Below are 18,502 nucleotides of genomic sequence, written 5' to 3' on the forward strand. Positions count from 1 at the left end.
CTTAGCGAAATTTTGAGCCCGGGCTGTCGGGATTTGAGTCAAACTAGCAGTAGCGTGTTTTGCCGAAACACGCTATAGCTAAGATAGCTATAGGGTTTTCCAGAGAAACGTGCTACGGCTATTCCTTTCTGTTTTATTTTTATTTTTCTTTTGTTTTCTTTACATTTTCTTTTTTTCATTTCTCTTTTTTCTATTTCTTTTATTTTCATTTACTTTTCTACTTATTTTTCTATTTATTTGCTTTTTCATAGTAGTAGCGCTCTACAGCATAAACGCGCTGCTACAAAGTTTTTAGCAGTAGCGTGCTTCTGGGAGAACCGCTACTACTATTCCTAGCCTACCGGCATTAGTGAGGGAATTTTAGTAGTAACGCTTTTCTGTGAAGACGCGCTACTGCTAAAACAATTGTTGTAGCATGGTTTTGCAACAAGCGCTACTACTAAGTAGCCCTAGCGTCGAGTTTTGACCAACGCTACTGCTATACCTCTGTGTATAAGGTTTTCCCTAGTAGTGTCACTTGGGAGTATTAGGGGTCCTACACCTTGACAAATTTGCTAGAGCTCTCCGGTTGCGTTGTCAATGGTATGAGTGGCATGACCCAACGAAGATTTGGGTTGGTTCGGAAACCCGTGCGACAAAGAGGACATGGATCTTTTTTATGCTCTCACCACCATCACAGTTGACAATGGGGAAAGGACGCCATTTTGGGACGCACCGTGGCTCGGCGGCAAGAAGCCAATTGATGTTGCACCCCTCATATACAAGATCTCGAAGCGCAAAAGTTGGAAGGTTAGTGGGGCCTTGCACGATGATGCGTGGATCAAGGCCATTGACATGCATTGTGAGCTGACTTGGAATCATGTGACTCAATTCATTAAACTGTGGTCTCTGCTCTCTCATATAAACATCTCCCAAGACGTCCATGACACCATCATTTGGAAGCTCTCCCCTAATGGGGAATACTCGGCCAAATCAGCATACAAGGCGCAATTCATGGGAGCTATCCTCACGCTCATGAACAAGGTTATTTGGAAGGTCTGGTCACCCCCCAAGGTCAAATTCTTCGCATGGCTAGCCATTCTGGGCACCCCCAAGGTCAAATTCTTCGCATGGCTAGCCATCCAAAATAGGGTGTGGACGGCTGACCGCCTAGAACGACGCGGGTTGCAAAATTGTGGTCTCTGCCCGTTATGCAAGAGGGAGTTCGAGTCCGCCGCTCACCTTTTCTACAGATGTCGGTACACTATGCGGTTGTGGAGGCTGATTAGAGATTGGTTGCAAATTGGCGGTATCAACATCAACTAGTGGGAGGCTCATCACTCTCTCAATAATTGGTGGACTCATATGGCCAGGCACAACAAGACGATGGCGACCCTCACCTTGCTCACCACCTGGACCATTTGGAATGAGAGAAATGCAAGGGTCTTCCAGAAGAAATCAACGCCCCCCAAATCATCTTGCGAAACTTGAAGGAGGAAGCTAGGCTCTGGGTGCTAGCGGGTGCGAAACGCGTGAGTAATTTGATGCCACGAGAGTAATGTCTTTGTTTTCAGTGGGCCTCATGTGGCTCCGACTTAAACCTTGTCTCCTTCCTTAATTAATGAATGAGACAAATCTTTTGCCTCTGCGTTAAAAGAAACATAGAAACCTTTTTTTATACCCCTCTGTTTTTATTTACTCTGCATATTAGATTTAACAGAAGTCAAACTTCATAAAGTTTGGCCAAGTTTATACAAAAAAATATGAACATTTACAATAGTAAATCTATATGATGTGAAAGTATATTCAATAATGAATCTAATGGTATTGATTTATCATTGTATATGTTAATATTTTTATCTATAAACTTTGTCAAAGTTTACAAAGTTTGACTTTGACCAAAGTTAATATGTGGAGTAAATAAAAATGGAGGGAATACATTGCATAAATAAATATAGACCTATTTTGGTTTGTAGGAATTTTATAGGCATCCCATAAGATATGATTTGTATAGGAAATTTTTCTTTATAGCCCTTTAGTTTGTAGGAATATAATTTTTCATTCCTATGGAGGAATTCTTCCTATCCTCCACATTTCATAGGAACATAAACATTAATCTAGACTCAATGAAAAAAATACTATGATGTAAACCAAAGGACATTTTTTTATTTCTATTCATATGATTTCAAATACATGTCATCTTATTTCCTGTGATTTTTATATTTCTATGACTTTCCTATCCTATTCCTATGAAACAACGGAGGCCATACGGTGTGAGGTGTGGTTAGCTGACTGGCTAGACAAATGCGGGTAGCTACCGGCACCGCTCAATTTTTCACTTTAGGAGCTGCTCTTACGGGGCAATATGACCGACCCGCTGTAGATGCTTTGTTCTGGCTGAAGCCCGGTGTGTGTGGCCTCCATCATCCCAGTTCTCACATCCAAACTCGAGTCCTCTTGGCGCCACGCCACACAGCCAAAGATGAGCCACAGAACCATCGTCTCCTCCTCACCGCTTCCAACACCTTACCGCAAAGATTCAATTCGCAGAGGAACCGAGAGCCCAAAGCTCCCAGCTAGCTAGCTGAAATGGCTCTCGCCCACCAGATCACCAACCAGCCGCTCCTCTCCTCCCCGCCGTGCCTCCCAAGAACCAACGGTAGCAATGCGCGGACGGCGAGGGCGCCGTTTCTTGGCCACAACTGCTGCCTGAAGCTTCGGGATACGGCGAGGAGCTGCGTCGTCGTCCGCGCGTCTCCGTCGGCTCAGGCGGAGCCCAAGTCCGGAGATGGGGACGGGGATGGAGGCCAGGAGCCGTACGATGAGTACGAAGTGGAGATCCTGAAGCCGTACGGGCTCAAGTTCGCCAAGGGCCGCGACGGCGGCACCTACATCGAGGCCATCTTCCCCGGCTCCTCCGCCGAGCAGATCGGCAAGTTCACCGTCGGCGACAAGGTTATTGCCACCAGGTCAGTCCGCTGAGGTGATCCTCTCACACCAGCCAACCCACAACAATTTCAGAATGACCGCCCGATCAAGATTTCTTCCGTGTTGCTAACTGATGGCAAATTCACAGCGCCGTTTTTGGAGAGGAAATCTGGCCGGCGGCAGGGTACGGCCAGACCATGTACTGCATCCGCCAGCGAGTTGGCCCTCTCTACATGAAGATGCAGAAGAAATTTGGTAAGAAGAGTTAGTACTTGCATGCTTCATTGTGAGTTTTTTTTTTAGAACGAAGACGCAAGGAGTGTCCGGCTTTAACTTAATAAAGCCCTCGGACGGCTTTAACTTAATAAAGCCCTCGGACAGGTAGCATCCAACAGACAATACAGTCTTAAACGGAAGGAAATGAAAGAGGCCGTAGCCAAAGTTTAACATGCAACCGGCCTAGGCCTGAGAGAGATAAGGCAAAAGTTTAAACATGCCAACACCGGCAAAGAGAGGAACGGTCATTGACTTCTAGTGGCGTGCCGCAATTTGGATCAGTCGAATCCGCTCCATCGTCTCCTGCATCCGCTCAGCGTCCCGCCGTTTCCCCAATGGCATCCAAGTCTGGAGGAACATATGGCATTTGAAAACATTGTCAGCGGGGTGAGATGAAAATTTATGTTCTATGGTGATTTTGTTTCTAGTTGTCCATAGAGCCCATAACAGCGCCCCTACGCATCTCCAAAGCACTCTACCGAACCCACCCCTATGGGCCAGGAGTATGCCACGGAGGTCACTACTCGAGCGGGGGTTCCAATTTTGATCGAAGGCCTCCCGGACCGCACTCCAAGCGAAGCGAGCGAGATGGCAATTGAAGAAGATATGGTTTGCATCCTCGTGCGCACCACACATCACACAATTGCCATCGGACGGCCCGTTCCGTTTTGCTATGTTGTTAGAGGACGGGAGTCGGTCGCGGAACATTTTCCAAAGGAAGACTTTAATTTTGAGGGGGATGGTCACTTTCCATAGCCCCTAGCTATGTCCAATGCCGGGCCCTCCGTCAGTTTATTGTATAGGGACTTAACCAAGAATTTCCGGGAGCTCGTGAGGGACCAAGAGACCGTATCGGCCTTGGGGCGCAACGATACTACCGCAAGCTCGCCTCGTAACTCGTCCCAACCAGCACGTTCGGCGCCAGAAAGAGGCCTTTTGAAATAAATGGCTGGCGGGTTGGTTCTAAGCGCATCAGCCATGAGGATATCTATGTTGGTAGCAAGTTGGTATAAGGATGGGTGGTTGCGCCACACCGGCTCCTGACCGAACCAGTGGTCTAACCAGAATCGCGTGGATCTGTCGTCGTTAACGCAAAGCCTAGCTGCAAGCACGAAGGCCGGTTTGACAGCCTGGATCCCATTCCAGAATGTCAACCCATTGGACTTGGAGGTAAGGAAATTCCCGTCGGGGAAGTATTTTGCTCGAAGGATATCCGGGCTACGTTCATAAGTTTGGAGTTTATAATCCCAAGGCCGCCATATTTCTTAGGCCTACATATCGCTGCCCACTTTACTAAGTGGTACTTCTTTTTGGATCCAGTTCCTTCCCAGAAGAACTTGGATCGGGGGGTGTCAAGCTTGGCATGGACGCCATCTGCTAGGAGGAACATGCCCATGGTAAACATGGGAAGCAAGGAGAGGCTAGTATTCGTCAGGATGAGCCTAGCAGCCGAGGACATGAACCGGCCGCGCCAAGGGCTGACCCGGTTCGCCACCTTGCCGTACAGGGGTTCCCACTCTTGGATAGAAATGTGTTTGTCAGAGATGGGGAGGCCCAAGTATTTAAACGGGAATCTGCCAAGCTTACAGTTCAACAGGTTGGCAACGCGCAAAGCTAGAGGTGCGGCCATCCCAATGGCTATGACCTCACTTTTTAGGAAATTAATCTTGAGGCCGGAGACGATCTCGAAGGCCAGGAGTATGAGCTTGATCAAAGGCAATACTGTGATCGTCCGGCTCAAAAAGCAGCATGGCATCGTCCATGTATTGGACGTGTGTGACCCCTCCTGGGATGAGGTGGGGAACAACACCGTGGATGTGGCCGGCGCCCTTCGTCTTGGAAATCATGGCAGAGAGGGCGTCCACAACAAAATTAAAGATTAGAGGGGAGGAGGGGTCACCCTGCCTAAGCCCTCTCTTGTTGCGGAAGAAGTTCCCAACTTCTCCGTTTATCGACACCGCCGTCTGCCCCCCCGAGACCAGCTGCATCACACGATGAACAAAGCCTGACTCGAAGCCCTTACAGACGAGGACCTCGCGAATGAACTCCCAGTTCAATCGGTCGTATGCTTTTCTGAAGTCCAGCTTGAGGAGCACGGCTGGTTGCTAAGTTCGTTTGATCTCATGGACAATCTCCTGCAGGACTACCGGACCCTCGAGGATATTACGCCCTTGAGAAAAGCCGACCGGCTGCGGCTCATGATTCTATGTGCCACCGGGGCCAGCCGCGTCATATAAGCCTTAGCACAAATTTGGAAAGGCACGTTAATAAGGGTGATAGACCGGTATTGTTTAATGGAGTCCGCCCCTTTGACCTTTGGAATTAAACTAATGACCCCAAAGTTGAGGCGCGAGATGTCTACCGTGCCTAGCGCAAATCCGTTAATGATATCGTAAAACTGCGATTTGAGCATGGGCCAAAACTGTCTGAAGAAAGCCACCGGCCAGCCATCCGGGCCGGGGCAGTGTCGGTCTTCATTGATCCAATGGCCCTATCGATATCCTCCGTGGAGAAGGACAGGGCAAGGGCGTCGCTTTCGGCCTGAGAAACTCGAGCTTCGTCCCCCCCAAAAGTCAGCTCGGAGGCGCAAGGGTTTCTCCTCTGCTGGTCCCAACAGATTGAGGAAGAACTCGTAAATGTGAGCCGTAATATCCGCTTGGCTCACAAGCACCCCTTGCTTGGATTGCAGACGCAGAATCGAGCATTTCCTTTACGCCCATTAGCATAGGCATGGAAATAGCCTGTGTTGGCGTCACCCTTGGTGATCCATTTGACGCTGCCCCGATGACGCCAATATTCCTCCTCTTCCCTGAGGATGGAAAGCACCTGGTTCTCGAGGGCGTATCGATTAGCCCATTTGGCCTCCGAGAAGGCCCTAGAGTCTGCCAGGGCGTCAAGGGTTTTGATTTCGTCTATGAGGGCTTCCCTGGCTCTCTTCGACTCGCTGTCGTGGTTAGCCCCCCAGCCACGGAGGAAACTACGCAAGGTGCCGGCTGCCAAGATCCATAGATCCATTGGCCCTCTAGTACGACCGGTCGCGACCATCGCTAGCTCCCAACGAGCGATGATCAACGGGATAAATCCGTCCACCTCGAACCAGCCAGTTTCAAAGAAGAAACACCGACTGCGTTTGAACCTGTCCTCCCCAGAGGCCAAGATGAGCGGGACATGATCCGATCCTATACGGGTTTCTGCAACTAGCGTACAAAGAGGAAAAAGAACTTTGCAATCGGACACCGGTTCTGGCGATCTCCCGCAGGGCGGAAGCCGCAATGGCGTTATTGAACGTGGCCACCCTTGGCCAATCAATATTCCGGTTATTTTTATCCGCCCCCGAGCAGATGAGGTTGAAGTCACCACCAAGAACGATGGGGATGTTGGCGGCTTGCTTGGTCCCAACCAAGACTTGGATTTCGCTCAAAAAGTCTGCCGAGCGCGAGTGATCAGCTGGGCCGTAAACACACACGATCGCCCACGTAGCTAAGGAAATACAGTGTTTGATCGTAGCCGCAATAAAGAAAGAGCCAGTGTCCCAACTTACAACATCACATACATCACGATTACATCCCAAGAGAAGCCCACCCGAATGACCGGTGGAAGGGATCCAACCCCACAGAAAACGTTGAAGGGGATCGAAAGCCGTGAGATCTCTAAAGGTGAAGTCTGTTTTGATCGTCTATTGAAGCGCCACAATATCTATTTGTTCACGGGCAATGTATTCTCTAAGCTGGGTGCGTCTGCCCGAGTGACCGCAACCCCGAATGTTCCAGAAAAGATAGCGCATCAGATAATATGGTTGCCTAGGCGCACCCCTCTGGATGTCACCAGTTTTGCCACTCTTTTCTTAGCCAGGGCACGGCTGGTGGAGGGGGTCACGTCCACCTCCCTGGCTTCGGCCTCCCCACCGGACGATAACATAAGCATGGCGCCAGGCACAACCCCAACTGTGTCCTGGGCCAGATTGGAGGCCGCGGTGGCCTTGCTGACCTTTGTCGCGGCCGCAGCTTCTGCCAGAGCCGCCTGAGCGTTCTCACGCGCACGAATCATAGTAATAATATCAGCGCCCTCCGCACCTAACTCAAAACCACTATTGTCGAGGATCGAAGCTAACTGAAGATCGGAGAAAGCGTTCAAAATTTTATAGGACGGGGGTGGGTTACCTGCAGTCTCGAGATTCTTGTCGGCGAGACGGAGCTGGGCACTTTCCAGGGAAGAAAGCTCGCCCAGCGCCGCCTTGGACCTGGCACTTGGGGCCTGCTGAATCACCGGTGTCGCCTTGGAGCGCTTGGCCTTGGCCGCCGAACCCGCAGAGCTGAGCGATGCCTGCAGTTCCCCGCCCGATGGCGCCACTGGGGACGGTAGGGAGAGCACCGTGGGGTTGGCCGTCGGCTTCCGGACCGCAGTCTTCTTGGGAGCACGCCCAGAGCCGCCCGAGCTGCGCCGTCCGGACTGGGGGGTGCGGAGAGGAGGGTCGTCAAGCACACACCCAGCGTCCGAACCTTGCAGGCCGAGCGAGGCCGGTGCAGGGGTGGGAGCAGATCCGGTCGCCAGCAGCTGCACCGCGGCTGACTGGGGAGCCGCACCCACTTTCATGTTAGAACCATATTGATCAAATGCCCTAGCCAGCACACGGGCCGCCGGAGGGCTGCTCCCAGCCGTGTCGCGCACCGCGAGCGCCCCTGGCTCCGGTGTCTCCTTGTCCACAGGTGGATCTTGAGCACAGAGTCCCAGCTGGTCCCAAGTCTCCGTGTCGATCGACGTGTCCGGCATGCTCTCGTCAGGATCCTCATCGCGACACGCCATCACCACATCCATGGCCTGGCCGTTAGGGAGCGCTGACTGGCCCCCTAGGCCGCCATGGTCACCCTGTTTCTGTGTCTGCAGCCCACCAGTCCCCGAACCGGACGGGCCGCCGCGCTTGCCAGAGGGTCGAGGGGGTGCATCATTGGGGCCTGGCGCCGCTGGCCCGTCCCCCGGGCGCTTGGGCAGCCTCTCCACCTCGACCTTGATGTCGTAACCCTCGTGATTGAACCAAACTTGAACAAAACCATTCATCTTATCTGGAGCCTTGCAACCAAACTTTATCCTCACCGGTCCCATCCGGATGAGGGAGAGCTCGTCCACCACAATGGGCCTCCCAAGCATCTTGAGCCCCTCCATTAGCCGGTCCACGCATCGGTGCTTCTTGGGTATGCCATGGAGACGGAGCCACACCTCCGGCATCGAGAGGGGCACAATTTCTTCATGGAGAGAGTCTCGGACCAGCACCGTGATGTCAATGATGGACAGGAAAAGCTTGCCGCTGGATTTCTCCATATGCAGCAGATCAGCAGAGGGGAAAACCATCAAGAAATCATTGTCGCCTACCTGCGCTATCTGCCAATCCCAGTCCCCGGCCACCATATGCTTCAGCTCTTGCTTGAGCGTGCGGAGCGAGAGCCTCCCTGGCTTCGCCGTAAGGATGGCGCCGTTGACCGCCTTCAAAGCAGGGTCGTCGTCCTCGTCCACGTCTTCAAATTCCATGCCAAAAAGACCCTTCACCGGGAATGGCGCTGCCCATGATCTGCAAGTGGAGATGCTTGCCGTGGGTCGGGCAATACGCAGAGGCATGTCCTTCCTGCTTGCAGATCACGCAGAGAGGGGGAAGGTGCATTTTGCCTGGAAATGGCCTGTCTGCCCGCACTTGAAACACTCGGACCCGATCTCTTCTTCGACTGCGATGGGCGCCGCCGCCAAGCCCCGGGGTGCATCGGGCAAGGCCACCGCCAGCGGCTCAGCCGACGCCCGCGGCTTCTTGGCCAAGGGGTCCTCCTGGCCCCCACCACAGAGGGGATGCTCCTGCGGCTTCCGCTCGAGCTCGCGGCGTCGCTGGCCCTTCTTCTGCTTCTTCTTCCGTTCTTGCTGTTGCCCCCACCACCGCGGAGGAGGACCCCAATCCCCCTCGCGCCTGTAGGGACCGAAACCTTGACCATGGCCATAGTCGCCACCGTAGCCGTACCCGTTGCCGCCGCCGTCGCCCTAGCCTTGCCCAGATCCGCCGCCCTCGCCCCTGCTCGACGACCTGGCACGGAGCTCGCGCTTGGCCTTGTCACGCAGATCCTTCTCGCGCCGCCGCTCAGCCGCAGGGATCGGGGGCTCCATTGGCCTCTTCTCCGCCTGCCGGTCTCCCATGGCCGTCATCGCAACAAAGGACAGGAGGAGAGGTGGAGGGGAAGGAGATGGGTGGAGAGATCTGGCGGAACGACCGAGGCGCCGCACCTCACTTGGGGTAGCAGGAAACCCAGTGAGGGGTCGCGGGTGCCCCGTAGGAGCCATAAATAGCGGGGCGCAGCAGGCACACGGGCCAACGACAGGGCGGGCCGAGGAGCGGGAGCCAAGGAGAGGCCTGGTCCAGCTTCACTGTGAGCGTGAGAGATGCGAGAGTAAGGCACCGTGTGTGCCGATCTGCTATTGCTCTGTATATATGTACATGTTACAAGTCGTGCGCAATGGCGCAGTTAGACAGAGAGAGGAGAGGTGCGACGTGCGCAGAGAGGGAGAACGTGTGCAGGACGTGGGCATGCACGTAGAGCGCTAGGAGTCAGTCAACACCCCGCCGCAGCTGCAGCATCCGGTGGTCGGATGCACAAGCTGGACCTGAAGTCTTGGAACGCCGGCGTGGGAAGCCCTTTCGTCAGGACGTCGGCGAATTGCTGCTTGGTTGGGACGTGGAGAACACGGAACTCGCCCAGCGCCACCTTCTCACGAACAAAGTGGATGTCGAGCTCGATGTGTTTCGTGCGCCGGTGATGAACGGGGTTGGCCGCCATGTACACGGAGGAGATGTTATCGCAGAAAACCACCGTGGCCTTGGGCAGCGGGACGCGGAGCTCGCCAAGAAGTTGCCGGAGCCAGCAGCACTCCGCGACCGCGTTGGCGACGGCGCGGTACTCGGCTTCTGCACTGGAGCGTGAGACCGTGGCCTGGCGTTTGCTCGACCAGGAGACCAGGGAGTCACCGAGGAACACGGCGTAGCCGGAAGTGGAGCGCCGCGTGTCGGGGCAGCCGGCCCAGTCGGCATCCGAGTACGCAACCAGGTCGAGCGACGACGAGCGATGTAGGTGCAGCCCGTGGTCGGTGGTGCCGCGGAGGTAACGGAGCACGCGCTTCACCAGAGCGAGGTGGGCGGCGCGTGGGTCGTGCATGACGAGGCAACATTGTTGAACGGCGTAGGCGATGTCCGGCCGCGTCATCGTGAGATATTGCAGTGCACCCACGAGGCTGCGATACTCCGACGGATCAGTCACCGGCGAGCCGTCCGTGGCCGACAGTTTGGAGTGCGTGTCGACGGGGGTCGAGACAGGCTTGCACTCGACCATGTTGGCACGCTCCAGGAGTTCCTCAGCGTAGCCGCGCTGAGAAAGGAAGAAGCCTCGGGCGTCCCTGGTTACGGCGATGCCCAGAAAGTAGTGCAAGGGCCCGAGGTCTTTCATGGAGAACTCCGCGGACAGCAGCTGTTGGAGGCGATGAAGGAGTGTCGACGAAGAAGCCGCGAGAACGATGTCGTCGACGTAGAGTAGCAGGTAGGCCGCGCCATCGCCACTATGGAGGACGAACAGCGACGGGTCGGAGCGGCAGTCGCGGAAGCCGATGGTGCGGACGAAGGCGGCGAACCGCGCAAACCAGGCCCGCGGTGCCTACTTGAGGCCGTAGAGCGACTTGTCGAGGAGGCAGACGTGGTCGGGGTGGCTTGCATCGACGAACCCGACGGGCTGCTGGCAGTAGACGCGCTCGGTGAGGTGACCATGCAGGAATGCGTTGTTCACGTCCATCTGGTGCACCGGCCAGTTGTGCGCGGCAGCGACGGAGAGGACGACGCGAATGGTGGCCGCCTTGACCACCGGCGAGAAGGTCTCGTCGAAGTCGACACCGGGGCGTTGGGAGAATCCACGGACCACCCATCTTGCCTTGTAGCGTTCCAGGCTCCCATCAGCTGTGAGCTTGTGGCGGAAGAGCCACTTCCCCGTGACAATGTTGGCGCCGCGCGGTCGGGGAACGAGGCTCCATGTCCGGTTCTGCATCAGCGCCGCGTACTCAACCTGCATTGCAGCTAGCCAATTCGGGTCACGTAAGGCAGCATGCACAGTTTTGGGAACGGGGGAGACGGAGTCGGCCGTGGCCGCGAGGAGAGACTGGTGGTATTTGGGGTTGGGGAAGAAGCGCCCTGCTTGGGCGCGTGTGATCATGTGGTGGGTGGGAAGTGGTGGTGGTGCCGGGCGGGGAGCGGCCGCCGGTGGCTGGGAGGAGGGCGCGGTGTCGGGTGAGGCCTTGGGCTCGGCGGTGATGGTAGAGGGCGTGGATGTGGGAGCGGACGGAGGGGTTGAGCTGCTGGCAGGCGGAGATGGTGCCGGGACGGTTTGGTCAGGCGTGGGAGGGGCACCCGCAGCAGGTGCTGGGCTGTGGTTTGGTGTGGGCTGACGAGGGCAGCTACTGCGCGCCCGACGAGGGAGATCGACGGGGGGCAGGAGATCGGTCAGGTCAGAATGGGTTGGGGTGTTCGGCTCGATCGTGTTTTGTTGGCGAAACGGGAAGGTGGACTCGTCGAACACAACATGGCGCGAGATGACTACGCGGCCGGTGACACGATTTAGGCACCGGTAGCCCTTGTGATCTTGTGAGTAACCAAGGAAAACACAAGGAGCAGACCGGGGGGCTAGTTTGTGCTGTGAGGTGGCCCTGAGGTTTGGGAAGCACAGGCATCCAAAGACTCGCAAAGCGGAGTAATCCGGATGGACGCCATAGAGCAAGAAGAACGGCGTTTGGTTGTGCCGCGGTCGGCAGGGTCGACGATTGAGCAAAAAGGTGGCTGCTTGGAGAGCCTCGGCCCAGTACGGGTAGGGCATGGATGCATGTATAAGGAGAGAGCGTGAGATGTCGTTAAGTGTCCGCAGCGCACGCTCGGCTCGCCCGTTTTGGGGGGAGGTGTATGGACATGACATGCGGAGAACAATGCCCAGAGAGGAGAAGAGCTGGCGAGAGGCATTATTGTCAAACTCCCGACCATTGTCGGTTTGTATGGTGAGGACGGGTAAGTTGAAGTGGCGACACACCAGTGTGATGAACTGCCGTAGGGTGGGCAGGACCTCGTTTTTGTGCTTAAGCGGGAATGTCCACATAAAATGACTGTAATCATCGACAACCACTAGATAGTACTGATAGCCAGAAATACTAAGTACAGGAGAGGTCCATACATCACAATGCACAAGCTGAAAGGGAAAATACGAAACATGATCTGATGAACTAAACGGTAGACGGTGGCTTTTGCCGAGACGACATGCAGTGCAGGTGGTGTGAGCAGCGTCCGAGACGATGGACGCACGCCGGAGGGTGGTGTCCAGAGCGTCGTCGCCAAGGTGGCCGAGGCGGCGATGCCAGACGTCGCGTGAGGTGGCGGTGAAGGCTTGGTGATGACGGGTCGGCGGTGTTGGGTGCAGTGGGTACAGGTCGTCCGGCGAGTCAGAGCGGAGGATCACCGCCTTCGTTCTTCGGTCCTTGATAGAGAAACCAAATTCGTCAAATTCAACGTTAACTGGGTTTTCACGGGCTAGGGTTTTAACGGAGATGAGATTTTTGATGAGATGTGGGGAGACTAGAACGTTGTTAAGAGTGAGGGGTTGGGCTGTGGTGGGTAGTTGCAGATGACCAGTGTGCGTGACTGCCATAGTACCACCATTGCCAACCACAATGTCAGGTAAAGAACAACGACGAGATGAGGAAAGCATACCCGGAGACGCAGCCATGTGGGAGGACGCGCCGGAGTCAAGGACCCATTCCCCGCCGGAGTTGGAGGATTGGCCCTGCTGCAGGCTCATGGCGTTGAGGGCGTGGACGAGAGTGGCTTGATCCCACGCCGGCGCCTGGATGCCACTGGGTGCATTGGTTGCGCCGTAGAGCGGGTGAGGAGGAACGGCGCCGGGCTGCCAGTAGGTTGGAGGCGCACCAGCAGGCGGGGGTGGCGCCCAGGAGTGAGCCGCCATGCCCGCAAAGGGCGCAGGACCGCCAGGACGCGGGCCGAGGATGCCAGCCCCAGGAGCGTGCGGGCGCCATGGCATGGGCCAGGCATGAACCAGACCCGTCCAGGGTGTCGAGTTTGGAGCAGCAGGGCGAGGGGGGGCACCGCCCCCGCCGTGGTTGGACGACTGGCCACCACCAAAGCCGGACCCCCTCCCCCTTCCTCTGTGTCGGCCACCACCGCGCCCGCCCCCGTTGGAGCGGTTGTTGTGATCGCCGGGGCCGCCTCCGCCCGCGGGTGCAGGCATGGGCGCGCGCCCGGCATGGAGGGCGATGTCGGGCTGCGTCTCCTCGGCGTTGCGGCTCTCTTCGAGAAGAAGGAAGGCGCGGCACCGGAGCAGCGTCGGGAAGGGAGACTGCATGGTGAGGATGGGAACCGCATACCGGTAGCGAGGGTGGAGGCCGCGGATCATGTTCAGGACCTGGTTGCGGTCGGTGACGCGCTCGCCGAGGTCGGCAAGACGATCAGCACACTCCTTGAGCCTGGCGAAGTAGGAGAGGATGGAGGAGGAACCCTGCTCGATCCGGCGGAACTCTGTGGCGAGGAGGACGAGCTGGTGTTCGCGGTTCTCGAGGAACAGCACGCAGATCGACTCCCACACGGCGGCCGCCCTGGCGCCGCGCTGATGAACCAAGCCGAAGACCTCGGGGCTGATGCGGTTGTAGAGCCACGAGACGATGTGAGCGTCATCCTGGAGCCAGGTAGGGTCCGAGGGACGAGGCGGCCCGGCGATGTGATCGACGGCGCCGGACTTCTGAAACTGGACCTCGAAGAGGGTGCGCCACTGGGAGAAGTTCGGCGGATTGAGGGAGAGCACGACGGGGACGTGTTGGTTGATGAACACGCCGGCGAGAGGGGACGGGGAGATGGAAGAGCTCGCCTCGGAGTCATGGCGAGCAAGGAGGGTGCCCTGCGCGAGCGCCGCAGGGGTGACGAGCGGCGGCATGGCGCGGAGAGGTGTGGGGGGAGCGCCGTTGGTTCCGGGTGGACGGAACGGCGGAGGGGGTGGCGGAGTAGGCGGGATGGCCATGGCCGGAGCCGGAGTTGGGGAGCAGCGGAAGAGCGGCTAGGATCGGGGAGAGTAGCCGGTGTCTGATACCATGTGAGCGTGAGAGATGCGAGAGTAAGGCACCGTGTGTGCCGATCTGCTATTGCTCTGTATATATGTACAGGTTACAAGTCGTGCGCAATGGCGCAGTTAGACAGAGAGAGGAGAGGTGCGACGTGCGCAAAGAGGGAGAACGTGTGCAGGACGTGGGCATGCACGTAGAGCGCTAGGAGTCAGTCAACATTCACCAATCCCAGCCCCACTGACCGCAACAGCCCCTGAGTCGGGCATGGGCCCAGAACCAGAGGCCGGCCCACCACCAGCAGACTTGGCCCGGCCCATGGAACACTGCAGGGAGGACTCGGCACGCTCCTGTGCCAGCGCTAGCGCCACCGCCGCCATCACCACCGACCCCGCCGCCGTCTCCAGCGCCGGAGGGGACAGGGAGGGAAGCGCAGGCCACTCCTCCCGCGCAACGCTGGCATGGGGGGGGGGTACAATACCCGACGCGACCGGCGCCGCCGGCGAACCAGCTCCCTGCTGGCCCGGAGTCGAGGACGACGGCGGCCGCCAAAACCGTGCCGCGATCTCCCAAGAACCACCGCCGCTCGGAGCAAAACGCTGCCGCTGCCCTCGCTGGCCAGCTCCTGATGACGCCGCCTGCAGCACGGAAGTCGCCCACAGTCGCACCCGACGAGGGGGCACCGAGCCGCGGCGAGGGGATCTGATGTAGGGCGGAACCCTATGGGGCCGATCTTTCACGTTTGGAGTGGATCCTACGGGGAAACACGAAGAACGCGCGGAAGAACACAAGGGAAATCATAGGGAGAAACGAGAGAAACACTCAACCAACAAGGAATCGATCACACAAGGGCTAGATCACCGAAAGCACAAAGTAGCACGAGATCCAAAATCAACAAAGGAAGATACAAGAGTAACCGTTCTTCTCCGTGAGGAGGTCTTGATTGTCTTCTCCGGATGGAGGCCTTGAATCCGAATGGATCTTCTCCGAAGAGGCACGGTCCCTCACGTGGAGTAGATCCGGTATGGATGAGCAGAGCTCTATCTCTAAATGAGCTATCCCAATGCTGACCCTAAAACGTAGGTGGGGATGGAGTATATATAGTCTAGGGGCGAAGAGGGGTACATGGGCCTCGGCCCTACACTGTGCGCAGACAGGGAAGGCCGGATGTCCGGGCGTCGGGCCGGATGTCCGGTGGCTCGTGAGGGGCCGGATGTCCAGGCTGAAGGGCCGGATGTCCGGGCTGGTGCAGATGGCCGTTCTATTCTCCGGATGGGCGACGCCGGATGTCCGCTCGGAGGGGCCGGATGTCCGTTGCTTCGGGAGGCGCCGGATGTCCGGGGTGCTGGCCGGATGTCCGGGCTGACGGGGCAACCTTCTGTGCTCCCTAGACGCCAGTGCCAGATGTCCGGGATTTTGGCCGGATTTCCGGTGAGGAGGGGCGGATGTCCGGGCCGGACGCCGGATGTCCGGGTCGGACGCCGGATGTCCGGTCCCTGTAGCTTCTTCTGCAGAGTCCTGGCCGTGTAGATCTCGAGGGGCCGGATGTCCGGGGTCCTGGCCGGATGTCCGGTGCCTGGAGGCTGTTCTTGCCTTCTCCCGTGGGTTCTCTTCTTCCGTGGACTTGGGGTCTGGACCATCTTCATGTGCATCCTCGGGAGGGTCCTCTTGGTACCTAATCATGCACAACATTTCGGATTGAGGTAGTAGCCATGTCTCAAGAGGATCATGTGATATATCACTAAGGAGAGAAGTCACCTCGGTCTCGAGAGCTCTAGCTCGTGCTCTAGTCATGGGTCCTCTTGGTGCTTGGTGAGACGATGGAAGGTCCATGGGGATGACCGAAGGATGCTCCGCATCAGGATCCCATCCTCCTCGTCGGAGTCGGCCACCGCTAGCACCCAGAACCGTCCACCACACGCACCCGTCTCCGGCGGGGCGACACCCGCCCCGGGCGCACGCACCGGAGAGACACCGGCGCCGCGCCGGACCTGAATCCATGCGCCCGCAGCGGCGAGATCTACGGGAGGAGGGAGGGCGCCGCCCGCGACACCCGAAGTCGCCTCCAACGGCTCGCTGCGTTCGAAACTTGCCACCACTTGCCCTCTTTCATTGCGAGTCTTGACATGACAGATATATTGTGAATTCATCAATTCGGAATTTGAGTTATACCATTAACTGAGTCCAGGGAAATGGGACGGTGCTGCTGAGCTCTCTGACAAGGAGGTCATCAGGGCTGAAAGGAACACCGGAAATGTCAGCACTAAACTCAGAGAGATTCAGGTAAGTATAGGATCATGCTTTAGTCTATTTTTCTTTCTGCTCCTAGAGATCTGTAGATTGCTCATGCTTGTGGTGCGCGTTTCAACCTCGAACCTTGGATGCAGATGCAAAATTACCAGAAGAAGATGGAGCAGAAGATCCAAAGAGAAGATGACCTTCGCATGGGGCTAAAGCTGTACAAGTCGGTGATACATACTGTATGATGCAATGAGATTGCTTCAATTTGAAAACTCTGCTGACTTGTTCCGGAGAAAACAAAACTTTCAGGGATGGAAAATACGAGGAGGCGTTGGAGAAGTTCGAGTCGGTGCTGGGGTCAAAACCAGAGATTGATGAAGCTTCCGTAGCCAGCTACAATGTCGCGTGCTGTTATTCAAAGCTCGACCGGGTTCGCCTCCTACTTGTTTCAATATGAAGAGCAAAACTGCAGGTCTGCCGCTCAATACACACATATGGATGTTCGTTTGTGCAGATACAAGCTGGTCTTTCTGCACTTGAAGAAGCGATGAAAGCAGGCTATGAAGACTTCAAGGTAACTAGACACTATCTGCTTTACAAGATTAATGGGTCTAAGGTTCATAGTAAGTGACACTTTATTTTACTTGATTTCCTGAAGAGGATTCGCACCGACCCGGATTTAGCAAACTTGAGGAACTCGGAGGAGTTCGCCACCCTACTAAACAAGTACGATGAATCATTTATCAACGAGAACGCCATCAATGCTATCAAATCCATATTTGGATTCGGTAAGAAGTGATGACCTCCTATCGATTGCACACATCTACTTGGTCTTGCAGTTTTAGTTTTAGTTTGTTCTTGCTGAGACTTGGAGATATCTCCAGGAATGTTTTAAGCCTTCCTTTGTACTTCAACCATTCTATGAACATACACTTTGTACATAACAATGGCAATCCTCCATTCGGAAAGCAAAGGCCATGTACAGGAAATATGTTACCATCGTGCTTGTAAGTTGTGACGTACTAGCTATCGTGCTTGAGGTACCAATCGGAATGTGGATATATTTTCTGGTGAACACAAGAGCCAGCTTTTGACGGGCAAAACACGCTTTACCTTTTCAGTTTTGGCAAAGGAGTGAAGCTCAGGTGGTCTTTGTTGAAGTGGTTCCTCACTCCATATCACTCCAGAACTAGATGGTGCTCCCAGAATTTGCAATGCACAGACATGACTGTTTGCAAGTCTGGAGTAGGTTGAGGTGGGTCTTCCACCTAAAGGAGCCCACCTTCTTGTCTTGTGGGAGAGAAGAGTAATGCACTTCCCAAATAAGGTTAAACCAGGGCAGGTCACCTCTATTGAAGAATTTATGCACATTCTTCATGACAAGAGCTTTATTATGATCAGTATTTAGAATTCCCAAGCCTCCCTGCAGCTTTGGTTTACTGATTTTGTCCCAAGCAACTAAAGCCATTCCATTTTCCTCACTACCAAATTTTCTCCAAAGAAAGTATCTTAGAAAGTTTATCAGTTGTGTGATCAGTCTTGCAGGAAGTGAGAGGGTGCTCATTTAATGAGTATACCTAGCCATACCTCGGGCCGGGCCTAGCCAAGCCCGACGCAAAAAACCCAGGCCCGGGCCCGGCCCAGCCTGGCCATTGGGCCTGTTTTCTGGGCCTGAGCCCGGCCCGAACACGTAAAAGCCCGTCGGGCTCTGGGCTGGCCCGGCCCGACCTTTGAAAAAACGCAAATACGACGGGCCTGGGCCCGGCACGGCCTGGCCTTCGGGCTCAAAATCTAGGCCCGAGCCCGGCCCGGGGGCAGCGTCGGGCCGGGCCGGGTCGGACTTTTTTGGGCCGGGTTGGGCCAGGCTTCCCATGGCCAGGTATAATAAGGAGCACCCTGCCATCCAGTGATAACATATAGGTGTTTAATAAGGAGCAGCCTGCCATCCAGTGATAAC

At 55.9% G+C, this 18,502-nt stretch overlaps 1 protein-coding gene across 1 annotated transcript; it reads left to right on the top strand.

Annotated features, from left to right (window-relative positions):
* The first annotated feature begins 2,568 nt into the window (after positions 1–2,568).
* LOC119363687 (protein MET1, chloroplastic-like) lies at positions 2,569–17,620 on the top strand. Its single transcript, XM_037629050.1, has 7 exons — positions 2,569–2,948; positions 3,056–3,162; positions 16,493–16,587; positions 16,692–16,768; positions 16,855–16,975; positions 17,060–17,119; positions 17,204–17,620. The coding sequence occupies exons 1-7, from the start codon at positions 2,569–2,571 to the stop codon at positions 17,342–17,344; spliced, it is 981 nt and encodes a 326-aa protein (XP_037484947.1). The 3' UTR covers positions 17,345–17,620.
* The last annotated feature ends 882 nt before the right edge of the window (positions 17,621–18,502 follow it).

This window comes from Triticum dicoccoides, chromosome 2B (genome assembly GCF_002162155.2).
Source record: "Triticum dicoccoides isolate Atlit2015 ecotype Zavitan chromosome 2B, WEW_v2.0, whole genome shotgun sequence".
NCBI lineage: Eukaryota > Viridiplantae > Streptophyta > Magnoliopsida > Poales > Poaceae > Triticum > Triticum dicoccoides.

Excerpts from the sequence above, each read along its gene's own strand:
- LOC119363687 (XM_037629050.1), top strand. The coding sequence starts at position 2,569 with ATGGCTCTCGCCCACCAGATCACCAACCAGCCGCTCCTCTCCTCCCCG. Across the intron at positions 16,769-16,854 it reads ATGGGGCTAAAGCTGTACAA|GGATGGAAAATACGAGGAGG; the intron begins GTCGGTGATACA and ends CAAAACTTTCAG. Across the intron at positions 16,976-17,059 it reads GTTATTCAAAGCTCGACCGG|ATACAAGCTGGTCTTTCTGC; the intron begins GTTCGCCTCCTA and ends TCGTTTGTGCAG.